Source organism: Babylonia areolata, chromosome 35 (assembly GCF_041734735.1).
Source record: "Babylonia areolata isolate BAREFJ2019XMU chromosome 35, ASM4173473v1, whole genome shotgun sequence".
Taxonomy (NCBI): Eukaryota; Metazoa; Mollusca; class Gastropoda; order Neogastropoda; family Buccinidae; genus Babylonia; species Babylonia areolata.
Genome location: NC_134910.1, coordinates 17,458,433 through 17,478,432, shown reverse-complemented (window position 1 = coordinate 17,478,432; position 20,000 = coordinate 17,458,433). Strand labels below are relative to the sequence as shown.

The window sequence follows — 20,000 nt, the reverse complement described above, 5'->3', positions numbered from 1 at the left end:
CGAACATGTTTTGGGGCTGTTTTTTTCTTCTTTTCTTCTACAAACAGGATGACAGATAACTTCAGGAACTGGCGTTCAGCATTGTTCATGAACTAGTAACTCAAGCATTGAACTTTCAATGTCTAGGTACTGGGAACGAATCTCGGTCCTGGTGGGTTAGTAAAGAGATGGAATTTTTTCCTGATCAACCGATGCGCAGACATGCTAGTGCCTGAATACCATTTCTTTGCATGCAGAAGATGAAATGCGCACATTGAAGAGTCTGTAATCCATGTAATCGATGGGTTATGGAAACAAGAACAAACTAAAAATGGACATCCCCGAAAAAGGAGAATGGCTGCCTTTATTGCAATGTAAAAACGGTCATGCATGTGCAAGCCAAACCCTACATGTTGTCCGGGTGAACGGGAGAGATGAAACCCGTATTTGCAGGAAAAGAAGAAGGAAAAAAAAAGAATCATTGGTAATTGTCATGTGACTTGATAGTGATGCATGTTGATATGCAGGTGATAGTGATGCATGTTGATATGCAGGTGATAGTGATGTATGTTGATGTTCAGGTGATAGTGATGTATGTTGTTGCAAAGGTGATAGTAATGTGTGTTGATGTTCAGGTGATAGTGATGTATGTTGTTGTAAAGGTGATAGTGATGTATGTTGATGTTCAAGTGATAGTGATGTATGTTGATGCACAGGTCATCGTGGTATATGTTGATGGACAGGTCATTGTGGTGTATGTTGATGTTTAGGTGATAGTGATGTATGTTGATGTTCAAGTGATAGTGATGTATGTTGATGCACAGGCCATCGTGGTATATGTTGATGGACAGGTCATTGTGGTGTATGTTGATGTTTAGGTGATAGTGATGTATGTTGATGTTCAGGTGATAGTGATGTATGTTGATGTTCAAGTGATAGTGATGTATGTTGATGTTCAAGTGATAGTGATGTATGTTGATGGACAGGTCATTGTGGTGTATGTTGATATGCAGGTGATAGTGATGCATGTTGATTTTCAGGTGATAGTGATGTATGTTGATGTTCAGGTGATAGTGATGTATGTTGTTGTAAAGGTGATAGTAATGTGTGTTGATGTACAGGTGATAGTGATGCATGTTGATGTTCATGTGATAGTGATGTATGTTGATGTTCAAGTGATAGTGATGTATGTTGATGCACAGGCCATCGTGGTATATGTTGATGGACAGGTCATTGTGGTGTATGTTGATGTTTAGGTGATAGTGATGTATGTTGATGTACAGGTCACAGTGGTGTATGTTGATGTACAGGTCATAGTGATGTGTGTTGATGTACAGGTGGTGTCAGTGGCTGTCAACGCTGGCAGTCCTGTCGTTGTGTACGGGGCACATTCTCAAGTTCGAACCTTCGTTCCCTGATTTTGGGATTCTGTCTGATGCAGAGATCGACCATGTCAATTCCCTGGGAACAACGTGGAAGGTATGGAGGTGACTTTTGTATCTTTTTTTTTGTTTGTTTTTTAACGGGTGTAGCAGTCTGTTCATACCCCCGTTTGTTTTTACCGCGGCGTCAAATCAGGCTCGCCTAGAATAATCCCCGGGGTCTTAGTAGCCTAGCCTGGAATGACCCCTAGATATGTTTCTGACGCTGATTTAGTCCTAGTGTTTCTGACGCTGATTTAGTCCTAGTGTTTCTGGTGGTGATTTAGTCCTAGTGTTTCTGGTGGTGATTTAGTCCTAGTGTTTCTGACGCTGATTTAGTCCTAGTGTTTCTGGTGGTGATTTAGTCCTAGTGTTTCTGGTGGTGATTTAGTCCTAGTGTTTCTGACGCTGATTTAGTCCTAGTGTTTATGGTGATGATTTAGTCCTAGTGTTTCTGACGCTGATTTAGTCCTAGTGTTTATGGTGGTGATTTAGTCCTAGTGTTTCTGACGCTGATTTAGTCCTAGTGTTTCTGGTGGTGATTTAGTCCTAGTGTTTCTGGTGGTGATTTAGTCCTAGTGTTTCTGACGCTGATTTAGTCCTAGTGTTTCTGGTGATGATTTAGTCATGCTGCTGTTTCTGACAGTGATTTATTTTGCATATATATATATTTCTTCGCATATATATGTATTTCTTCTTTCTTTTTTTCTTTTAGTTTTTTTATCACAAAGATTTCTCTGTGTGAAATTCTGGCTGCTCTCCCCAGGGAGAGCGCGTCGCTATACTACAGCGCCACCCATTTTTTTGTATTTTTTCCTGCGTGCAGTTTTATTTGTTTTTACTATCGCAGTGGATTTTTCTACAGAATTTTGCCAGGAACACACAACCCTTTTGTTGCCGTGGGTTCTTTTACGTGCGCTAAGTGCATGCTGCACACGGGACCTCGGTATATCGTTTCATCCAAATGACTAGCGCCCAGACCACCACTCAGTGTCTAGTGGAGAGGGAGAAAATATCGGCGGCTGAGCCGTGATTCGAACCAGCGTGCTCAGATTCTCTTGCTTCCTGGGCGGACGCGTTACCTCCAGGCCATCACTCTACTATTTAGTGATAGTGTTGGTTCTGACGGTGATTTGGTCACAGTGTTGTTTCTGACGGTGATTTAGTCACAGTGTTTCTGAAGGTGATTTAGTCATAGAGTTTCTGATGCTGATTTAGTCATGGTGTTTCTAACGCTGATTTAGTCATGGTGTTTCTAACGGTGATTTAGTCATAGTATTTCTGAGGCTGACTTAGTCGTGGTGTTTCTAACGCTGATTTAGTCATGGTGTTTCTAACGCTGATTTAGTCATGGTGTTTCTTCTAACGCTGATTTAGTCATGGTGTTTCTAACGCTGATTTAGTCATGGTGTTTCTAACGGTGATTTAGTCATAGTATTTCTGAGGCTGACTTAGTCGTGGTGTTTCTAACGCTGATTTAGTCATGGTGTTTCTACCGCTGATTTAGTCATAGTATTTGTGACGCTGACTTAGTCATGGTGTTTCTAACGCTGACTTAGTCATAGTATTTCTGAGGCTGACTTAGTCATGGTGTGTGTTGTGACGTTATGGACACTTTGTGAAACATGCTTCTCTCCCTCATTATCATCTTCCTTTTACATCTCTCGTTCTTAATGCACATTGTCTGTGCTTGACAATTTATGTATATATTTAATCAACTCTCTCTGTCTCTTTGTCTCTGTCTGTCTGTCTGTCTGTCTCTCCCTCTCTCTCTATTTTGCCTTCTCTTGCAGGCAGGGCGTAACTTTGACACCAGTCGAGTCAGAGGAGTTATGCGCATGCTCGGAGCACGCAAACTTCCTGAAAATTTAAGGATACTCCCGGAAAAAACCGGCTCTATGGGACTGGACCTTCCTGAAAATTTCGACCCCCGGACCAAATGGCCCATGTGCAAATCTCTGTCTGAAATCAGAGACCAGGGAGACTGCGGGTCGTGCTGGGTAAGTTAGTCGATAACTTTATTGACAGGTATGATAAATGACAAATAAGTAAACAATAACAAAACAGACTGATTGATAAACAAATCACATGACAGACAGAACAAATAAATACATTTGTGATTGGATGAAAAAATGAAAGTTATATATGTATCGATATTTTTTTCCAATTGCAGTGTAATTGCATCATTGACCATTCCTTCCATATCATTCTTACACACACATATATACGCATGCATGTGCATGCTCGCCCGCACGCGCGCGCGCACACACACACACACAAACACACATACACACACACACACACACATTTTTCAACAGGTGGAATACAAATATGTGTGCGTGTCTGTGTGTATCTGTGTGTGTGTGTGTGTGTGTGTGTGTGTGTGTGTGTCCGTACCTAAGTGTGTTTGTGTCTGTGTGTTCATACTTGTACACCAGACACAGACAGGGACAGACAAAGGCAGATAAATGAAAGATGGACAGACTGACGCAGAGACAAACGGACAGACAGGAACGGTAAGCCTGACTGAATGACATTGGAAACGAATTGTGAGCGCATAAAGGCATCTGTCAGTTGGTTACACCCAGGTAGACAGCCTGTTGGGCAATGACCATGTTTGTAAAGCGCTTAGAGTTTGGTCTCTGACAGAGGACAGACGCCATATAAGTATCCATACCAATCAGTCAGTCAGTTAGTCAATCAGAACTTGCCGACTGTGTTTTTCAGGCCTTTGGGGCCGTTGAAGCCATGACGGACCGGATCTGCATTCACTCACAGGGGGCCAAGACCGCACACATCTCCGCTGAGGACTTGCTGAGCTGCTGCGGAGAGTGTGGGGACGGGTAGGACGATTGTGTTTTACGAATAGAGTGTAAAGACGGGTAGAACGCTTTTTTTTTTTTTTTAATGAGGCGTGAAATGTGGGTGATGTTTAGGACACAAACATTTTAATGAGGCGTGAAATGTGGGGGATGTTTAGGACACAAACATTTTAATGAGGCGTGAAACGTGGGGGATGTTTAGGACACAAACATTTTAATGAGGCGTGAAGTGTGGGGGATGTTTAGGACACAAACATTTTAATGAGGCGTGAAATGTGGGGGATGTTTAGGACACAAACATTTTAATGAGGCGTGAAACGTGGGGGATGTTTAGGACACAAACATTTTAATGAGGCGTGAAATGTGGGGGATGTTTAGGACACAAACATTTTAATGAGGCGTGAAGTGTGGGGGATGTTTAGGACACAAACATTTTAATGAGGCGTGAAATGTGGGGGATGTTTAGGACACAAACATTTTAATGAGGCGTGAAACGTGGGGGATGTTTAGGACACAAACATTTTAATGAGGCGTAAAGTGTGGGAACGGGTAGGACGCTCTTTTTTTTTTTTTTTTTAAATATTTTTTTTAATTTTAAGGACACATGGAGTGCGGAGACTGACACCACACACTTTCAGCTTCCTACTTTCACACGCAAACATCATGGCCAATGAGCCCTTTCTTTCTCAATAGCTCAGCTCGAGAACTCTCTCCAACACAGTTGGTCTCTTAAGTATTTCAGATCAGGCCTGAAAACATCAATTTACCCGTTACTACAGTTGGGTCCTCCCATTTAAGAACGTGCTGTTTCCATCCAGACTTATCACTTGGTAGTGATGTGTGTTCATGAGGACGGAGAGAGGGAGTGTGAGTGCGGCTGCCCGTGTGTGTGTGTGTGTGTGTGTGTGTGTGTGTGTGTGATACTTGTTATCTGGTTGTTACACACCATATTGTTTCTTTGGTATTACTTTTTGCAGTTAATGCAAAGTGCCTTGAGCGTTGGAAGGCGCTGTATAAATTTCCATTACCATTATTAAATGAGACATTGAACATGGGAAGGTGTAAGACACGAATGAGACATACAATGTGGGACCTGGCAGGACGCACTTGAGGCATTGCGTTTTGGGACGGGTTCGATGATAATGGACCACGGAGTGTAGTGAGGGAACGACGCAAATGGCGCACAGAGTGTATGGGTGATAAGACGCAAATGGTGCACAGAGTGTAGGGGTGGTAAGACGCAAATGGCGCACAGAGTGTATGGGTGATAAGACGCAAATGGTGCACAGAGTGTAGGGGTGGTAAGACGCAAATGGTGCACAGAGTGTAGGGAGGGAACGACGCAAATGGCGCACAGAGCGTATGGAGGGTACGACGCAAATGGCGTACAATTTGTAGTAGTGGTAAGACGCAAATGGCGCACAGACAGCAAGAACGGGTAGGACGCAAATAGCGCACAGAGTTCAGGAACGGGTCGGATGCAAATGGCACACAGAATGTGAACGGGTAGGATGCAAATGGTACACAGAGTGCAGAGACGGGTAGGACACACATGACGTGCAAAGTGTGGGGACGGGTAGGACGCAAATGGAAATGGTGCACAGAGATAAAGACGGATAGTTCGCAGATCATGCATGTGGGTGGGGGATGAGTAGGACGAAGATGATGCACAGTGTTGGGACGGGTGGGACGCAGCTGATCCAACGGATGGTGGTTTGTGGGGTGGGGCTGGGGCTGGCTTGACGATTACGTTTCCTGTTACATGTTTTGCTGTGTGTTATCAATTTGGGGTCACTCTTGTTGCTTTTTCTTCTTCATGCCGCACGTTGCACCTGGATGTAGTGTGTTATAGAACAAGGCAATGAAACACCGCAAGGCTGTCCTCCTCCACAGACATGACAAGGGAATATCTGACGAAGTGGGGAAGAATGTGACTCAAAGTGATACAACAGCACTGGCACTAAAACGCAATGCAGCGCGGACAGAAAACGTGTATCTAAAAACAAATACATTGACATAAGATAGTTTGCAGTGCAGTTTCACGTGATAGATTTTCTGTATTTTTGTGTGTGTCTTCTTTCTTTTAGTTCCCCATGATTTGGGACATTTTGTTTTCGATATTTCAATAATCAATGAAGATGCTGCAACAAGTCTGTTCTTTCATGATTATCCCCGCATCAAGCAGGTTGAGAGATGCAGACACCTTCAGTTTTGGTTGGTCGGCAAATTTGAGCAACACTCCCAAAAGACGTCCATGAAGTGAATGATCCAGACTTCTTCTTTGAGCCCATCACACACTCAGCTCTGGGTAGGAGCCGGCCACGGGCAAAAAAAACACGACGACTCTGATTGGGATCAAACCTTATTCCCCCCCCCCCCCCCCCCCAAGTCATCACTCCGCGACGCTTCTCACTTCGCCACTTCGGCTGTATCTTCTCTGTGTATCTTCTCTGTGTATCTTCTCTGTGTATCTGTGTATCTTCTCTGTGTGTCTTCTCTGTGTATCTTCTCTGTGTATCTGTGTATCTTCTCTGTGTATCTTCTCTGTGTATCTTCTCTGTGTATCTGTGTATCTTCTCTGTGTGTCTTCTCTGTGTATCTTCTCTGTGTATCTTCTCTGTGTATCTTCCCAGTTGGCTAGCCGCGGTCAACGGGCATCTCCAAACGCGGTCGAACAACAATAGAGAAGAAAAGGCCGGCACCTGCCTCACAATTAGGTGCAAAAGGACTAAAGGTAGCATGCTGGAACATCCGAACCATGCGTGACTCTGCAGACAGCAACCACCCAGAAAGGCGTTCCGCTCTAGTCGCACACGAACTTCAGAGACTGAACATTGACATTGCTGCCGTCAGCGAAGTCCGCTTTGCAGGGAAAGGCAGCCTCCAGGAACACGGCGCTGGGTACACCCTCTACTGGTCAGGCAAGCCAGAGACCGAGAGACGCCTTTATGGCGTAGGCTTTATGGTCAGGAGCACCATTGCCTCCAAGCTTGAAAACCTGCCAACAGGACACTCAGACCGAATTATGTCCATGCGCCTCCCACTACGGAACAAACAGCATGCCACTCTGTTCAGCGTGTACGCTCCAACCCTCCAAGCGGACCCCACAGAAAAGGTCAAGTTTTACACTGATCTGCGCAACCTCGTTCAGAACACCCCTGCTGACGACAAGGTCATCATCGTCTTGTCCGGTGAAGAAAGCAACCTTCCGGCTCATATGCAGCAACCTCCAGCGCAAGCTTCGTGAGATTCAAAATGGGTGGTGGACCAACCTGGCAGAGAGGGCTCAGCTTTGTGCAGACACTGGTGACTACCGGGGCTTATACGAAGCCTTGAAGGCGGTGTACGGTCCCTCATACCAGGTCCAGAGTCCTTTGCGCAGCGCAGACGGCCAGGCGCTCTTCACAGACAAGACATCGATCCTGAACAGGTGGTCGGAACATTTCCAGGCCCTCTTCAGCGCCAACCGCACGGTTCAAGACTCGGCAATTCTCCACATCCCACAACAGCCAGTGAAATTACAACTGGACGAGCTACCAACCCTAGAAGAGACTGTCAAGGCCATTGAACAGCTGAAATGTGGCAAGGCAGCAGGGGTTGACGGAATTCCGCCGGAGGCGTGGAAGAATGGAGGCCCAGCACTACACTCCAAACTCCACAACCTCTTTGTCTGCTGCTGGGAGCAAGGCAAACTACCACAGGACCTCCGTGACGCAGTCATCATCACCCTGTATAAAAACAAGGGAGAAAAGTCGGACTGCTCCAACTACAGGGGGATAACTCTGCTCTCCATCGCAGGCAAGATCCTCGCCAGAGTCCTCCTAAATCGGCTGGTGCCTACTATCGCCGAAGAACATATCCCAGAGAGTCAGTGTGGCTTTAGAGCCAACAGAGGCACCACTGACATGGTCTTCGTTCTCAGACAGCTACAAGAAAAATGTCGGGAACAGAACAAAGGACTGTATGCGACATTCGTCGATCTCACGAAAGCTTTCGACACCGTGAGCAGAAAAGGTCTGTGGGAGATCATGAAACGTCTAGGATGCCCCCCAAAATTCCTCAGCATGGTCATCCAACTACATGAGGAACAGCGTGGACAGGTCAGACACAGCAACGACCTTTCGGAGCCCTTCCCAATTGGAAATGGAGTGAAACAAGGTTGTGTCCTCGCGCCGACCCTCTTCACGATCTTCTTCAGCATGATGCTCCAACAGGCCACTGAAGATCTTGGCGACGACGACGGTATCTTCATCAGATACCGCACTGATGGCAGCCTATTCAACCTGAGGCGGCTACAGGCCCACACCAAGACACTGGAGCAACTCATCAGAGAGCTTCTGTTTGCCGACGATGTGCCTCGTCGCCCATACAGAAGTGTTGAGGTGATAAACGCAGTGCACGGTGAGAGGCACGCGCAAATGCGCCTAGAGTCATGGAGTACAGACGCAAAGGCTCCACCAATTGTCCAGGTAAGAACCAAGCGCACAGACAGCAAACTAGGCGGATGAGACAGAGTTCGAAGTCGGTCAATCCAGTAGTAACTAGGCAATGCACATCTCGTCCCTGACGGCAAGTGACGGGATGACGCAAATGGAATGCAAAGAGAAAAGCGAATTCGGCATGCTGTTAAAGACGAGGTGATCACATGTGAACGGTGGAAGGACCAAGATGGTTTGTGGCTGACGAGAGATTGTTTCTGTTACTGTTGTATGGCTGTAATCAATTGGGTCACTCTGTTGCTTCGTCACCACTTCGCACTGTGATGTTTTAGAACAGGCTGACTACGCACCCTCCTCACACATGAAGGAACATCACAATGTCGAAGAATGGATCAAGGCAACAAGGACTACAGCATGCAGGCGACAGGTGTATGCTAAAACCAAAGACTAATAGTTGGCAGTGCAGTGTCAGGATGAGATTTCGTATTCGGCTGCCCTTAGTTCGCGCTGTATGGGAATGTCGATTCAAATCAAGAGACGCACAAGTAGAGATACCCCGACTCACTTGAAGGAAACCTCGTGGCTGTCCAAATTGACACGCCAAAGGGCGTCCGAGTAGATGATCGAGACCTCTGGCCCACACCCCAAGCTCCTCTTCGGAAGAACCGCAGGCCAGGCACTGAGACAAAACGCAGAAGGAGGATAGAACCACTATCCCACCCGCCGAACTCCAGACGACTTCTCCTTGCCACTCGCTGATCTTCCGACTCTGCTTTTATCTCCGGTATTGGCCTTGTCTTCCTGTGATCTTGTGTATCGGGACTCTGGACTCCGTACTTCCTGTATCTTGTCTCGAGCAGGCCATGATGATCTTCTCTGTGTATCTGTGTATCTTCTCTGTGTATCTTCTCTGTGTATCTGTGTATCTTCTCTGTGTGTCTTCTCTGTGTATCTTCTCTGTGTGTCTTCTCTGTGTATCTTCTCTGTGTATCTTCTCTGTGTGTCTTCTCTGTGTATCTTCTCTGTGTATCTTCTCTGTGTATCTTGAGTATCTTCTCTGTGTATCTTCTCTGTGTATCTGTGTATGTTCTCTGTGTATCGTCTGTGTCTCGCTCTGTCTGTACAGATGTGATGGTGGATATCCTGGATTGGCCTGGAACTACTGGCAGGACAAGGGCCTGGTCACTGGAGGGCAGTATGGATCTGACGAGGTCAGCATCTCTCTCTCTCTCTCTTAATGAAACTTTCTGTTTCTTTATTTTTACATCAAACAGTAGATACAGGCAAACATGAGCAGAACAATATCATGTCATAATGCTAACTACATATCATTTCAGTACATCAAGCATACATACAAATATACAGATACAAACATAATAATAATAATAATGATAATAATAATAATAATGGATGCTTATGTAGCACGCGATCTAAAAAAAAAATTCTCTAGGCCACTTACGAAACACATTGTTATATATACGTAACACATTACATCAATGTTACATGTACACACCAAAATGCAACTAGCAGAGTACACACACACACACACACACACACACACACACACACACACACACACACACACACACTGCATAGATAATAAAAACGTACATCCAAACATAGATATATACATACCTGTGCGCTCAGCACACACACACACACACACATACACACACACACACACACACACACACGCGCACTCCCTCACCCCCACCACACCACAATACTCTTACAGTGACAGGTGTAAATACCACCCTGTACAACCTTTTCTTGCATAACTCATAATATATGAATGAAAGTACTCGGCGGTTTAACTAACATTGTTGTGTGTCTATAGACCTTTATTTATAGTATTCAAAACAAACAAATAAAATTCTGATTCACACACACACACACACACACACACACACACACACACACACACACACGCAACATAACACACTCACACACACACACACACACACACACGCAACATAACACAAACAAACGTACAATACACACATTTGCACACACACGCATATGTACGCACATACAAACATACACATATAGTCAAGCATACCAAATAGTTATGCAGGAGTGTTTCTTGCAAAAACTTATCTTTCAAACTACGCTTATCTTTCTCTATAAACCATGGAGGATGAACATTAGAAATGTGTTGGTTCAACCAGAATCTCCTTGATTCGAATTCATTCAAACTTGTATGAATGCATTTCATGTATTGGCTCTGATGTATGTTGGCGATGTATAAATCAAAGAGACATTTGTAAATAATCAAAGACAGCTTTGAAGTACCTTGGCCAGTAACAAGCTTAAACCAAACCCAGCATTTTGGTTTTCACAGAGACAGACACAGGAAACTTACCAGTTTCACCAAATACCATAAAAGATGGGGTGGACTATCAAAGTTTCAGAACTAATTTGAAAAACCTCAGTTGCAATTTTGTCACGATATCACATATGTCAAATCCCCAAACTTCACAACCGTATGTCTTTTAGGGAGAAGTGTTTTATCCAAGAGATCAATAACCAGATCGACAGGAAGCTTTATCTGGTTAGATCTCCTCACTTGTGCCTTCGCTGCTCTGGAAGCACGTCGCATAAATCACGTTGGGCAACATGCATCTTATTATTGTAATTTAGTTTCAGTCCGATTAACTGAAATTCACTAACAACCTCCATGTTGTCCTCACCGATACAAGAATCGGGGAATATTCTTACTTTGCCCCTGGAAAGGATCACTGCTTTATATTTTTAGCATTCATTTAATTTCCATTTTCACAATACTGTCTCATTGCAGTAAGACCCTTCTATGAATATGTAGCTGTCTCCGAGAAAACTACCGTGTCATCTGCATAAAGCATGACAAATAATGTCCAGGAAGTATCACATTCCTGTTCACTCATATTTATTTTCCTAGCCTCACCAGTTTTAGTTGTCAATCCATCCACGTCATATTTATTTTCCTAGCCTCACCAGTTTTAGTTGTCAATCCATCCACGTCATATTTATTTTCCTAGCCTCACCAGTTTTAGTTGTCAATCCATCCACGTCATATTTATTTTCCTAGCCTCACCAGTTTTAGTTGTCAATCCATCCAAGTCATATTTATTTTCCTAGCCTCACCAGTTTTAGTTGTCAATCCATCCAAGTCATATTTATTTTCCTAGCCTCACCAGTTTTAGTTGTCAATCCATCCACGTCATATTTATTTTCCTAGCCTCACCAGTTTTAGTTGTCAATCCATCCACGTCAACGTCAAAGTGGAATTTCATGTCAAGTTCCAGGACTTCTCTGTATTTTGACTCGTGATTATTCGTAATCAGCCCTTTTTGAGAAGTGTCATCGGCAAACTGAACCACGTTATTACAATCATCATGGGTTGAACATCCATGTGTCAATAATGAATCACACATACTTGTGGGGCGCCTATGTTGAAAATACAGGCGGAGAATGTGAGGTCACCATTTTAAACGACTTGAGATCTGCAGCTTAGAAAACCTAGGATCGATGCACAAAATTGATTCAGGCAGCAAGAGGTCTTTCAGTTTTAAATGTAGCTTTTATGGCACTATTGTTTTGAATGCAGAGCTGTGATCAATAAAAGGCATCCAAGCAGAGTTGTTGGGGTTTTAGAGACCAGTGCTAACGGCATCTTCAGCTGATCTGAAAAGGATCAAAAGATGTGGGAATGCAGGTTTTCGATATTTCAGAATTAAGCGTTCAAATGTTTCATGACGACGGAATTAAGACTGCAGGACGATAATCATTAAGGCAGACACCAATTGCTGTTGTTGTTAAAAACAGGAATGATTGTTGATTTCTTAAAGCAGTGGCACCACACATGACTGAAGGGACATGTTAAAGATGTCAGTGAAGATACTTGATTGATACATGCATACATACATATACTACAAACATGCGTGCATATATCTATGCATGCATGGAAACACAAAAACTTATATTCTCACGCATGACTAATCCGCTACTGTATCCACCAAAAATCGTTATTTTAACTTTTCCTTCCAGAGCCTAAGTTCCAAGCGCTTTACAAACAGAGCAAATTACACAACCAGACGGATTACAAACAGATAAACAGATACCTAATAACCCCTAGTCAGCTCACAAACAAATGTCAGCATCACGCACTTTAACTATGTGTCAAATGGAAAGTCGGATATATAGCTGCATGATTCAATAATTACAATACTTATGTTAACAATGATGTGTGAAACGCAAGCCGGAGAAAATTTCAGCTCACCCCATTTTGCTTGCCCAATCGAAAATATTATGTTGAAAGCATGTTAAACATAACCCACAAGACTGTCCTTGAACGTCGTGAATTAAAGTAACAACAAAACCATCTCGTCTTTTTTCTTCTTTTTTATATTTTATCTTAAAAAATTTTTTTAATTTTTTTTTTTTTTTTTTTTTTAATAGTATTTTCTGAATGCAGCACGATGGAGGAACACTGAACTTAAACTGACTCCAGGCCTGACTAAGCGCGTTGGGTTACGCTGCTGATCAGGCATCTGTTTGGCAGATGTGGTGTAGTGTATTTGGATTTGTCCGAATGCAGTGACGCCTCCTTGAGCTATTGAAACTGAAACTGAAAACTGACTGTACTTTCAGAATTCACGATAGTCTTCCTAATAAAGCTTGTCATCTGCATTTTTTTCTTTATGAAACGAAAGTTTAACGTTTTTTTCGGTTTATGAAGGCATCAGTCTACAAAAATCTCCTCACCTGTGTTCCCATTCCAACTAATAGTCATGGTAAGGATTAGCCCCCATCCGACATTGAAAGAAAACAACCTTGAATTGCGATTGAAGCACACGAAGATAGTTGTAGTTCATCTATATACTCACTATTACCAAGAAGCTTATATATATATATATATACTCCTTGGAATGATGCAAGTTCAGTATCTTAACACCAGGTCATGTGAGAAAGGTCCAGTGTCTTAACACCAGATGACACAGGTTCAGTTTCTTAACACTGGATCCTCTGACACAGGTTCAGTTTCTTAACACCGGATCCTCTGACACAGGTTCAGTTTCTTACCACCAGATCCTCTGACACAGGTTCAGTTTCTTAACACTGGATCTTATGTCATAGGTTCAGTATCTTCACATCGGATCCTGTTACATCAGTTTAGTATCTTAACACCAGACCGTATCCAAATGTGCTCTCTCTCTCTCTCTCTGTGTTTTCAGGGCTGTCAGCCATACAGAATCCAGCCATGTGACCATCACGTGGTGGGGAAACTGAAGCCTTGTACGGCCTTCATTTCTCCAACACCAGCATGTGTCTCACAGTGCCAGGCCAGCTACAATGTCAGCTACCTGGACGACAAGCACTTTGGAGGTAGGTACTCTTCTTCTTCTCATTGTTTTACTCTCTGTTCACTTCAAGCTGATTTATACACTTTCATTCTTTTCAACACATACATATACGTTCTTGGAGGGGATGATTTGTGGGGGATTGGACGTGGGCGTGGGGTGGTGATTGGGGGGGTGGGGGGGGGGGAAGCAGCTGACAGTGGAGTGGAGGTGGGCGTGGGGTGGTGATTGTGGGGGGAAAGCAGCTGACAGTGGAGTGGAGGTGGGCGTGGGGTGGTGATTGGGGGGAGGGGGGGGGGAAGCAGCTGACAGTGGAGTGGATGTGGGGGTGGGGTGGTGATTGGGGGGAGGGGGGGGAAGCAGCTGACAGTGGAGTGGATGTGGGGGTGGGGTGGTGATTGGGGGGAGGGGGGGGAAGCAGCTGACAGTGGAGTGGATGTGGGGGTGGGGTGGTGATTGGGGGGAGGGGGGGGAAGCAGCTGACAGTGGAGTGGATGTGGGCGTGGGGTGGTGATTGGGGGGAGGGGGGGGAAGCAGCTGACAGTGGAGTGGAGGTGGTCGTGGGGTGGTGATTGCGGGGAGGGGGGGGGGGAAGCAGCTGACAGTGGAGTGGATGTGGGGGTGGGGTGGTGATTGGGGGAAGGGGGGGGAAGCAGCTGACAGTGGAGTGGATGTGGGGGTGGGGTGGTGATTGGGGGGAGGGGGGGGGGAAGCAGCTGACAGTGGAGTGGATGTGGGGGTGGGGTGGTTATTGTGGGGGGGGGGGGAAGCAGCTGACAGTGGCATGGATGTGGGGGTGGGGGTGGGGTGGTGATTGTTGGGGGTTGGGGGGGGGGGAAAGCAGCTGACAGTGGAGTGGATGTGGGGGTGGGGTGGTGATTGGGGGGAGGGGGGGGGAAGCAGCTGACAGTGGAGTGGATGTGGGGGTGGGGTGGTGATTGGGGGGAGGGGGGGGGAAGCAGCTGACAGTGGAGTGGATGTGGGGGTGGGGTGGTTATTGTGGGGGGGGGGGGGGGGAAGCAGCTGACAGTGGCATGGATGTGGGGGTGGGGGTGGGGTGGTGATTGTTGGGGGTTGGGGGGGGGGGGGAAAGCAGCTGACAGTGGAGGTGGGGGTGGGGTGGTGATTGGGGGGTGGGGGGGAAGCAGCTGACAGTGGCATGGATGTGGGGGTGGGGGTGGGGTGGTGATTGTTGGGGGTTGGGGGGGAAAGCAGCTGACAGTGGAGTGGAGGTGGGGGTGGGGTGGTGATTGTGGGGGGGAAAGCAGCTGACAGTGGAGGTGGGGGTGGGGTGGTGATTGTGGGGGGGAAAGCAGCTGACGGTGGGGGTGGGGGTGGGGTGGTGATTGTTGGGGTGGGTGGGGGGAATGCAGCTGACAGTGGAGGTGGGGGTGGGGTGGTGATTGTGGGGGGGGAAAGCAGCTGACAGTGGAGTGGTAGGGTACTAGTTGGTAAAAGAAACAGCAACAAGTTACCCATCCACAGAGTGGCATGTGATCTCAGCGACTGATGTTACAAATTGCTCAGGATCATAAAACCACTTTGAATATCACTAAATTTTGGGTTAAAATCTTCCTCCCTGTTCCGATACTGGGAAGTGAGAATTGGACAGTCAAGTGACAAATGGTATTCAGAAACAGTGCTGGATTTTTATTCATCTATTTGTTTATTCATTTATTTGTTATTTGTTTCATTCAGTGCGTTTAGTCGTAACTTAAGATAACTTAGTCATAACATCGGAGGTATGTGGTCGTGTACGTAGTAGTAACAGTAGTTTTAGCTGTTGCAACTGCTACTTATAGTGCTGCTGCTGATTCAGTTTAGTGAAGGGAACGGATGGAATGCACGAATGGGCGAACGATCGCATAACAAATGAAGACATGAATGATGATGAGCACACTAATGAATCATAACATGCAAATCAGTCATATTCATAAAATGATGATAACATGTAAATCAGTCATATTCATGCAAATGAATGATAGCATGCAAGTCATATTCATACGAATGAATGATAAGTATACAGTTGAATCAGTGCATCCACATGAATCATGTTCATACAAATGAATCATGTACATGCAAATTTAGGATAAGCATGCAAATGAATGGTGTGCATACAAATGAGTCCTGTGGCTACAATCGATGCCTTCGTTCCACATTTATCGTGAATGAAAGAACACGAATGAAGGAGCAAGACAACGTGTATGGTCAGGGTTAGTTTGAAACAGCCAATCAGCAGCGAGACATGGATGAAGTGAGAGAGGAGGGGGGAGAGAGAGGGAGGTGGAAACGAACACCACCCCACCCCCCACAACACGCAACACCCTCTCCAGTCAGAACGGTGGACGTGGTGAAGTGGTCGTCCTGTTCATGGGGTGTTCATATCCAGATATACACTGTAACCTACGGACGTTTGAAACAGATTTTTATGACACCTAAGAAACATGCATTCCTGTCGCGTGTCCGCGCGCGCTCGTGTGTGTGTGTGTGTGTGTGTGTGTGTGTGTGTGCGTGCGTGCGTGCGTGCGTGCGTGCCTGCGTACGTGCTTGCGTGTGTGTGTGTGTGTGTGTGTGTGTGTGTGTGTGTGTGTGCGTGCGTGCGTACGTACTTGCGTGCTTGCGTGTGTGTGTGTGTGTGTGTGTGTGTGTGTGTACGCGTATGCGCATACGTTCTTAACGGTGATGCTTATTCCACTGTTATCAATGCGTATGTTTGATTATTTCTGTCGTTTGATCATTTCATATGTGTGTATGTTTTGTATATTCAATTGTATTGTATATGGTATGTTCCATTTTTGTCACGGCAGGTTTTTTTCCGTAAATTTCGGGCTGCACTCCCCATGTAAAGGGCGTTGCCGCAGTCTTCTGTCTGTTCACTATCAAAGTTGATTTTTTCTGGGCCACACAACTTTGCTTTGCCAGCCCTTTTACTCCCGTGGGTTTTTTCCAAGTACCAACCTGCATCACCCGAATTACTTGAACCCAGACTACCATATCTGGTGGAGGGGGCAGTACAAACCCTGATCCCTACATGGGAATGGAACCTGTGGATGCTCGCTTCCTGGTCGGCACTCTTGGCCACTCTTGTTTTTCGTTTTCAGCGACAGCGTACAGCGTGAGTGGAATTGAAACCATCCAGGAGGAGCTCTATACCAATGGGCCGATCGAGGTATCATACGAAGTGTATTCAGATTTCCTGGGCTACAAATCCGGTGAGCATCTCTCACTCTCTGACTCTGGAGGTCACACTTCTCCCTCCCTCCCTCTCTCTCGATTACCAAACCAAGCATATAGAATGCTTTTTAACATGGATGAGCAGGGGAAAAAATTGTTGGGCAACACATATTACACAGCTTCTCTACTATGTTTGGCTATTTCAGGGAGTGGGGAATGAAAGCGTGTTTTTGATGTTGTTCAGGCAAAGGTTGGCAGATAAATTCACGCAGGACTGGTTTGCAGCAATTAGAGACAGAGACCGTTATGACGTGTATCGCTCATTCGAAACGGTATTCGAGTGTGAAAAATATATCTTAGATTTTGATATCTACTGTTTCAGGGTAGCATTGACCCAGTTACATCTTGGTGTTCTACCGATTAATAACAATGTACATAGATATAACGACTGTACGACCAGCAGAAATTGTGTTGTCTGTTCAGATCACATCGAAAATGAGCACCATTTTCTGTTTGTATGTCCTCTATACGCAGACTTGAGAAACAAATTTAAAAATTCTATTGATAAACCCTTCACGCATATATTTATTTATTTATTTATTAAGACTTCTTGCTATAGCGCATATTCTTGAAGCTCTATGCGCTTTACAATAGCACTAAAAACATTCACTCAAACATCCCCACGCAAACATATGCATATAATTTGAAACATAGGTTAGAGAGAACAATTAAAATAGGTCATGTCAGTTGATTAAATCAAGAAATGCAACAGGTATTTATAAAAAAAAAGAAAGAAAAAAAGATAACAACAACAACAGCAAAAGTAGACAATTGAAATTGAAAGAACACAAGCACGTATACGCATGCATATATACGTAGGTACATACATACATACATACATACATACAAACACACAAAACAAACAACGTGCGCACACACACACACACACACACACACACACACATACACGCACACACGCGCGCGCGCGCACGCACGCACACATGCACCAACGAACACAAGCCGCATACCCAAACACATTACTCACGCACTCACTCAGTGACACACACACATACACGCACCTACAGGCACAATACACACACGAACACAGATCAACAATCAAACAATGCAAACTACTGCGACATTACAACAACAACAACAAAAAAAACAACAAAAAAAAAAAAAAAAAAAAAAAATATATATATAATAAAATAAAATAAAAGTTCCTGCTAAGCATTTCCCTGAAGAAACACCCCACATTACACACACAGATCAACAAAGTGTTTTTGAATTGAATTGAATGGAAGAATTTACTTAATTGAATTTATGTCGAGAAAACCTAAATAATTTGCCAATAACAGAGCAAGAAGCTGAGAAAGCTGTACAAAAAAAAGTTAAACGGTAAAGCTGCCGGTATTGATTCCGTTATGAATGGATATATTGAAAATTGTGTTCCTTTGTTGACCAAGTATTTGTGTAAGGTGTTCAACAAAGTTCTGGATAATGGTACTGTGCCAGAAGAGTGGGTATTCGGGCTAATTTTGCCACTTTATAAAGTAAAGGGTGACAGAAATGATTGTAACAGCTACAGAGGTATAACTTAAGTTCTGTTGGGAAATTGTTTACATCGATTTTGAACGACAGACTGTCCAGCTTTATTGAAAGTAATTTGCTGGCAGAAAGCCAAGCAGGTTTTAGGCGCATACATTCAACACTAGATCATGCTTTCGTACTTAAAGCTTTGATCGATATATTTTCGATGAAAAAGCAACCACTGTACTGTGCATCTATTGATTACAGAAAGGTGTTACACTGTTTGGAGGCACGCACTGTAGCACAAACTACAAACACTAGGAATTTCTGGGAGAGTATTTGATGTTGTAGTGAAATGTATGATCAAATCAAATCTTGTTTTTGTTGATGGGAAAGTATCAGATTATTTTAGAAGTTTCAGAGGGGTTCGACAAGGAGAAAATCTTTCACCTTTTCTGTTTTCATTACCTATAAATGAACAATATTTTATTGATAATGGTGGTTCTCCGCTTAAAATCGACTTGAGTTTGTCAGGATTAGATATTGAAAGATATATTCGGTTATTTGTTCTCTTATATGCAGATGATACCATTTTATTGGCTAATTTCCGGTCCGTTTGGCATTTTTGATGGTGGTGGTGCTCACTACTGTACAGAAGTATTGCCAGAAATGGAAACTCCATGTGGATCCAAGTAAAACCAAAATTGTTATTTTCCATATTAGAAAGAATCCCCAAGATATCTTTACTTTTAATGATTAAACGATGGAGGTTGTTAATTCTTTTAAATAGCTAGACATTGAGTTCAACAGAACAGGAAACTTTTTTTTTTCAAGGAAAGCAAGCACCGATGTATTCATTGTTCGAAACTAGATTATTGTCCCTTGGAATTTGTTTGAAACTTTTTAATACCATGGTCATGCCAGTTTTGTTGTACATATGGCCGTGAAATTTGGGGGAATGAAAATGTAGATATTTTGGAGAAACTACAATTGAAATGTTTAAAACATTTATTCCGTTTGAATAGAAATACTATGACTCATGTGATTCATGGAGTAACAGACATTTATCCTGTCTCGGTGCGAGTGAAGACAAGGATGATCAGGATTTGGGGCTGATACCATACCTTCTACAACACAGAAGTATTCCTGTAAATTATATTATAATTTGTTTGAGTTGTATGAAGGAGTTTTTCATCACCATGGTTATATTGTATAAGAAACATTTCAACAGAAACTGGATTTGATTGTCTGGGATTCCCAGTCATTTTTTAAACAAAAATAGTTTTTGTTTCCATG

General features: G+C 44.1%; 1 protein-coding gene across 1 annotated transcript in view; it reads left to right on the top strand.

Moving 5' to 3' along the window:
• The window catches only part of LOC143277946 (cathepsin B-like), a 24,789-nt gene that overhangs the window by 2,004 nt on the left and 2,785 nt on the right, over positions 1 to 20,000 (top strand). The window contains exons 2-7 of the mRNA XM_076582926.1: positions 1,317 to 1,458; positions 3,194 to 3,400; positions 4,128 to 4,243; positions 9,788 to 9,872; positions 13,875 to 14,025; positions 17,102 to 17,212. Of these exons, the coding sequence (XP_076439041.1) occupies positions 1,317 to 1,458; positions 3,194 to 3,400; positions 4,128 to 4,243; positions 9,788 to 9,872; positions 13,875 to 14,025; positions 17,102 to 17,212 (812 nt within the window). The remainder of the gene's footprint in view (positions 1 to 1,316; positions 1,459 to 3,193; positions 3,401 to 4,127; positions 4,244 to 9,787; positions 9,873 to 13,874; positions 14,026 to 17,101; positions 17,213 to 20,000) is intronic.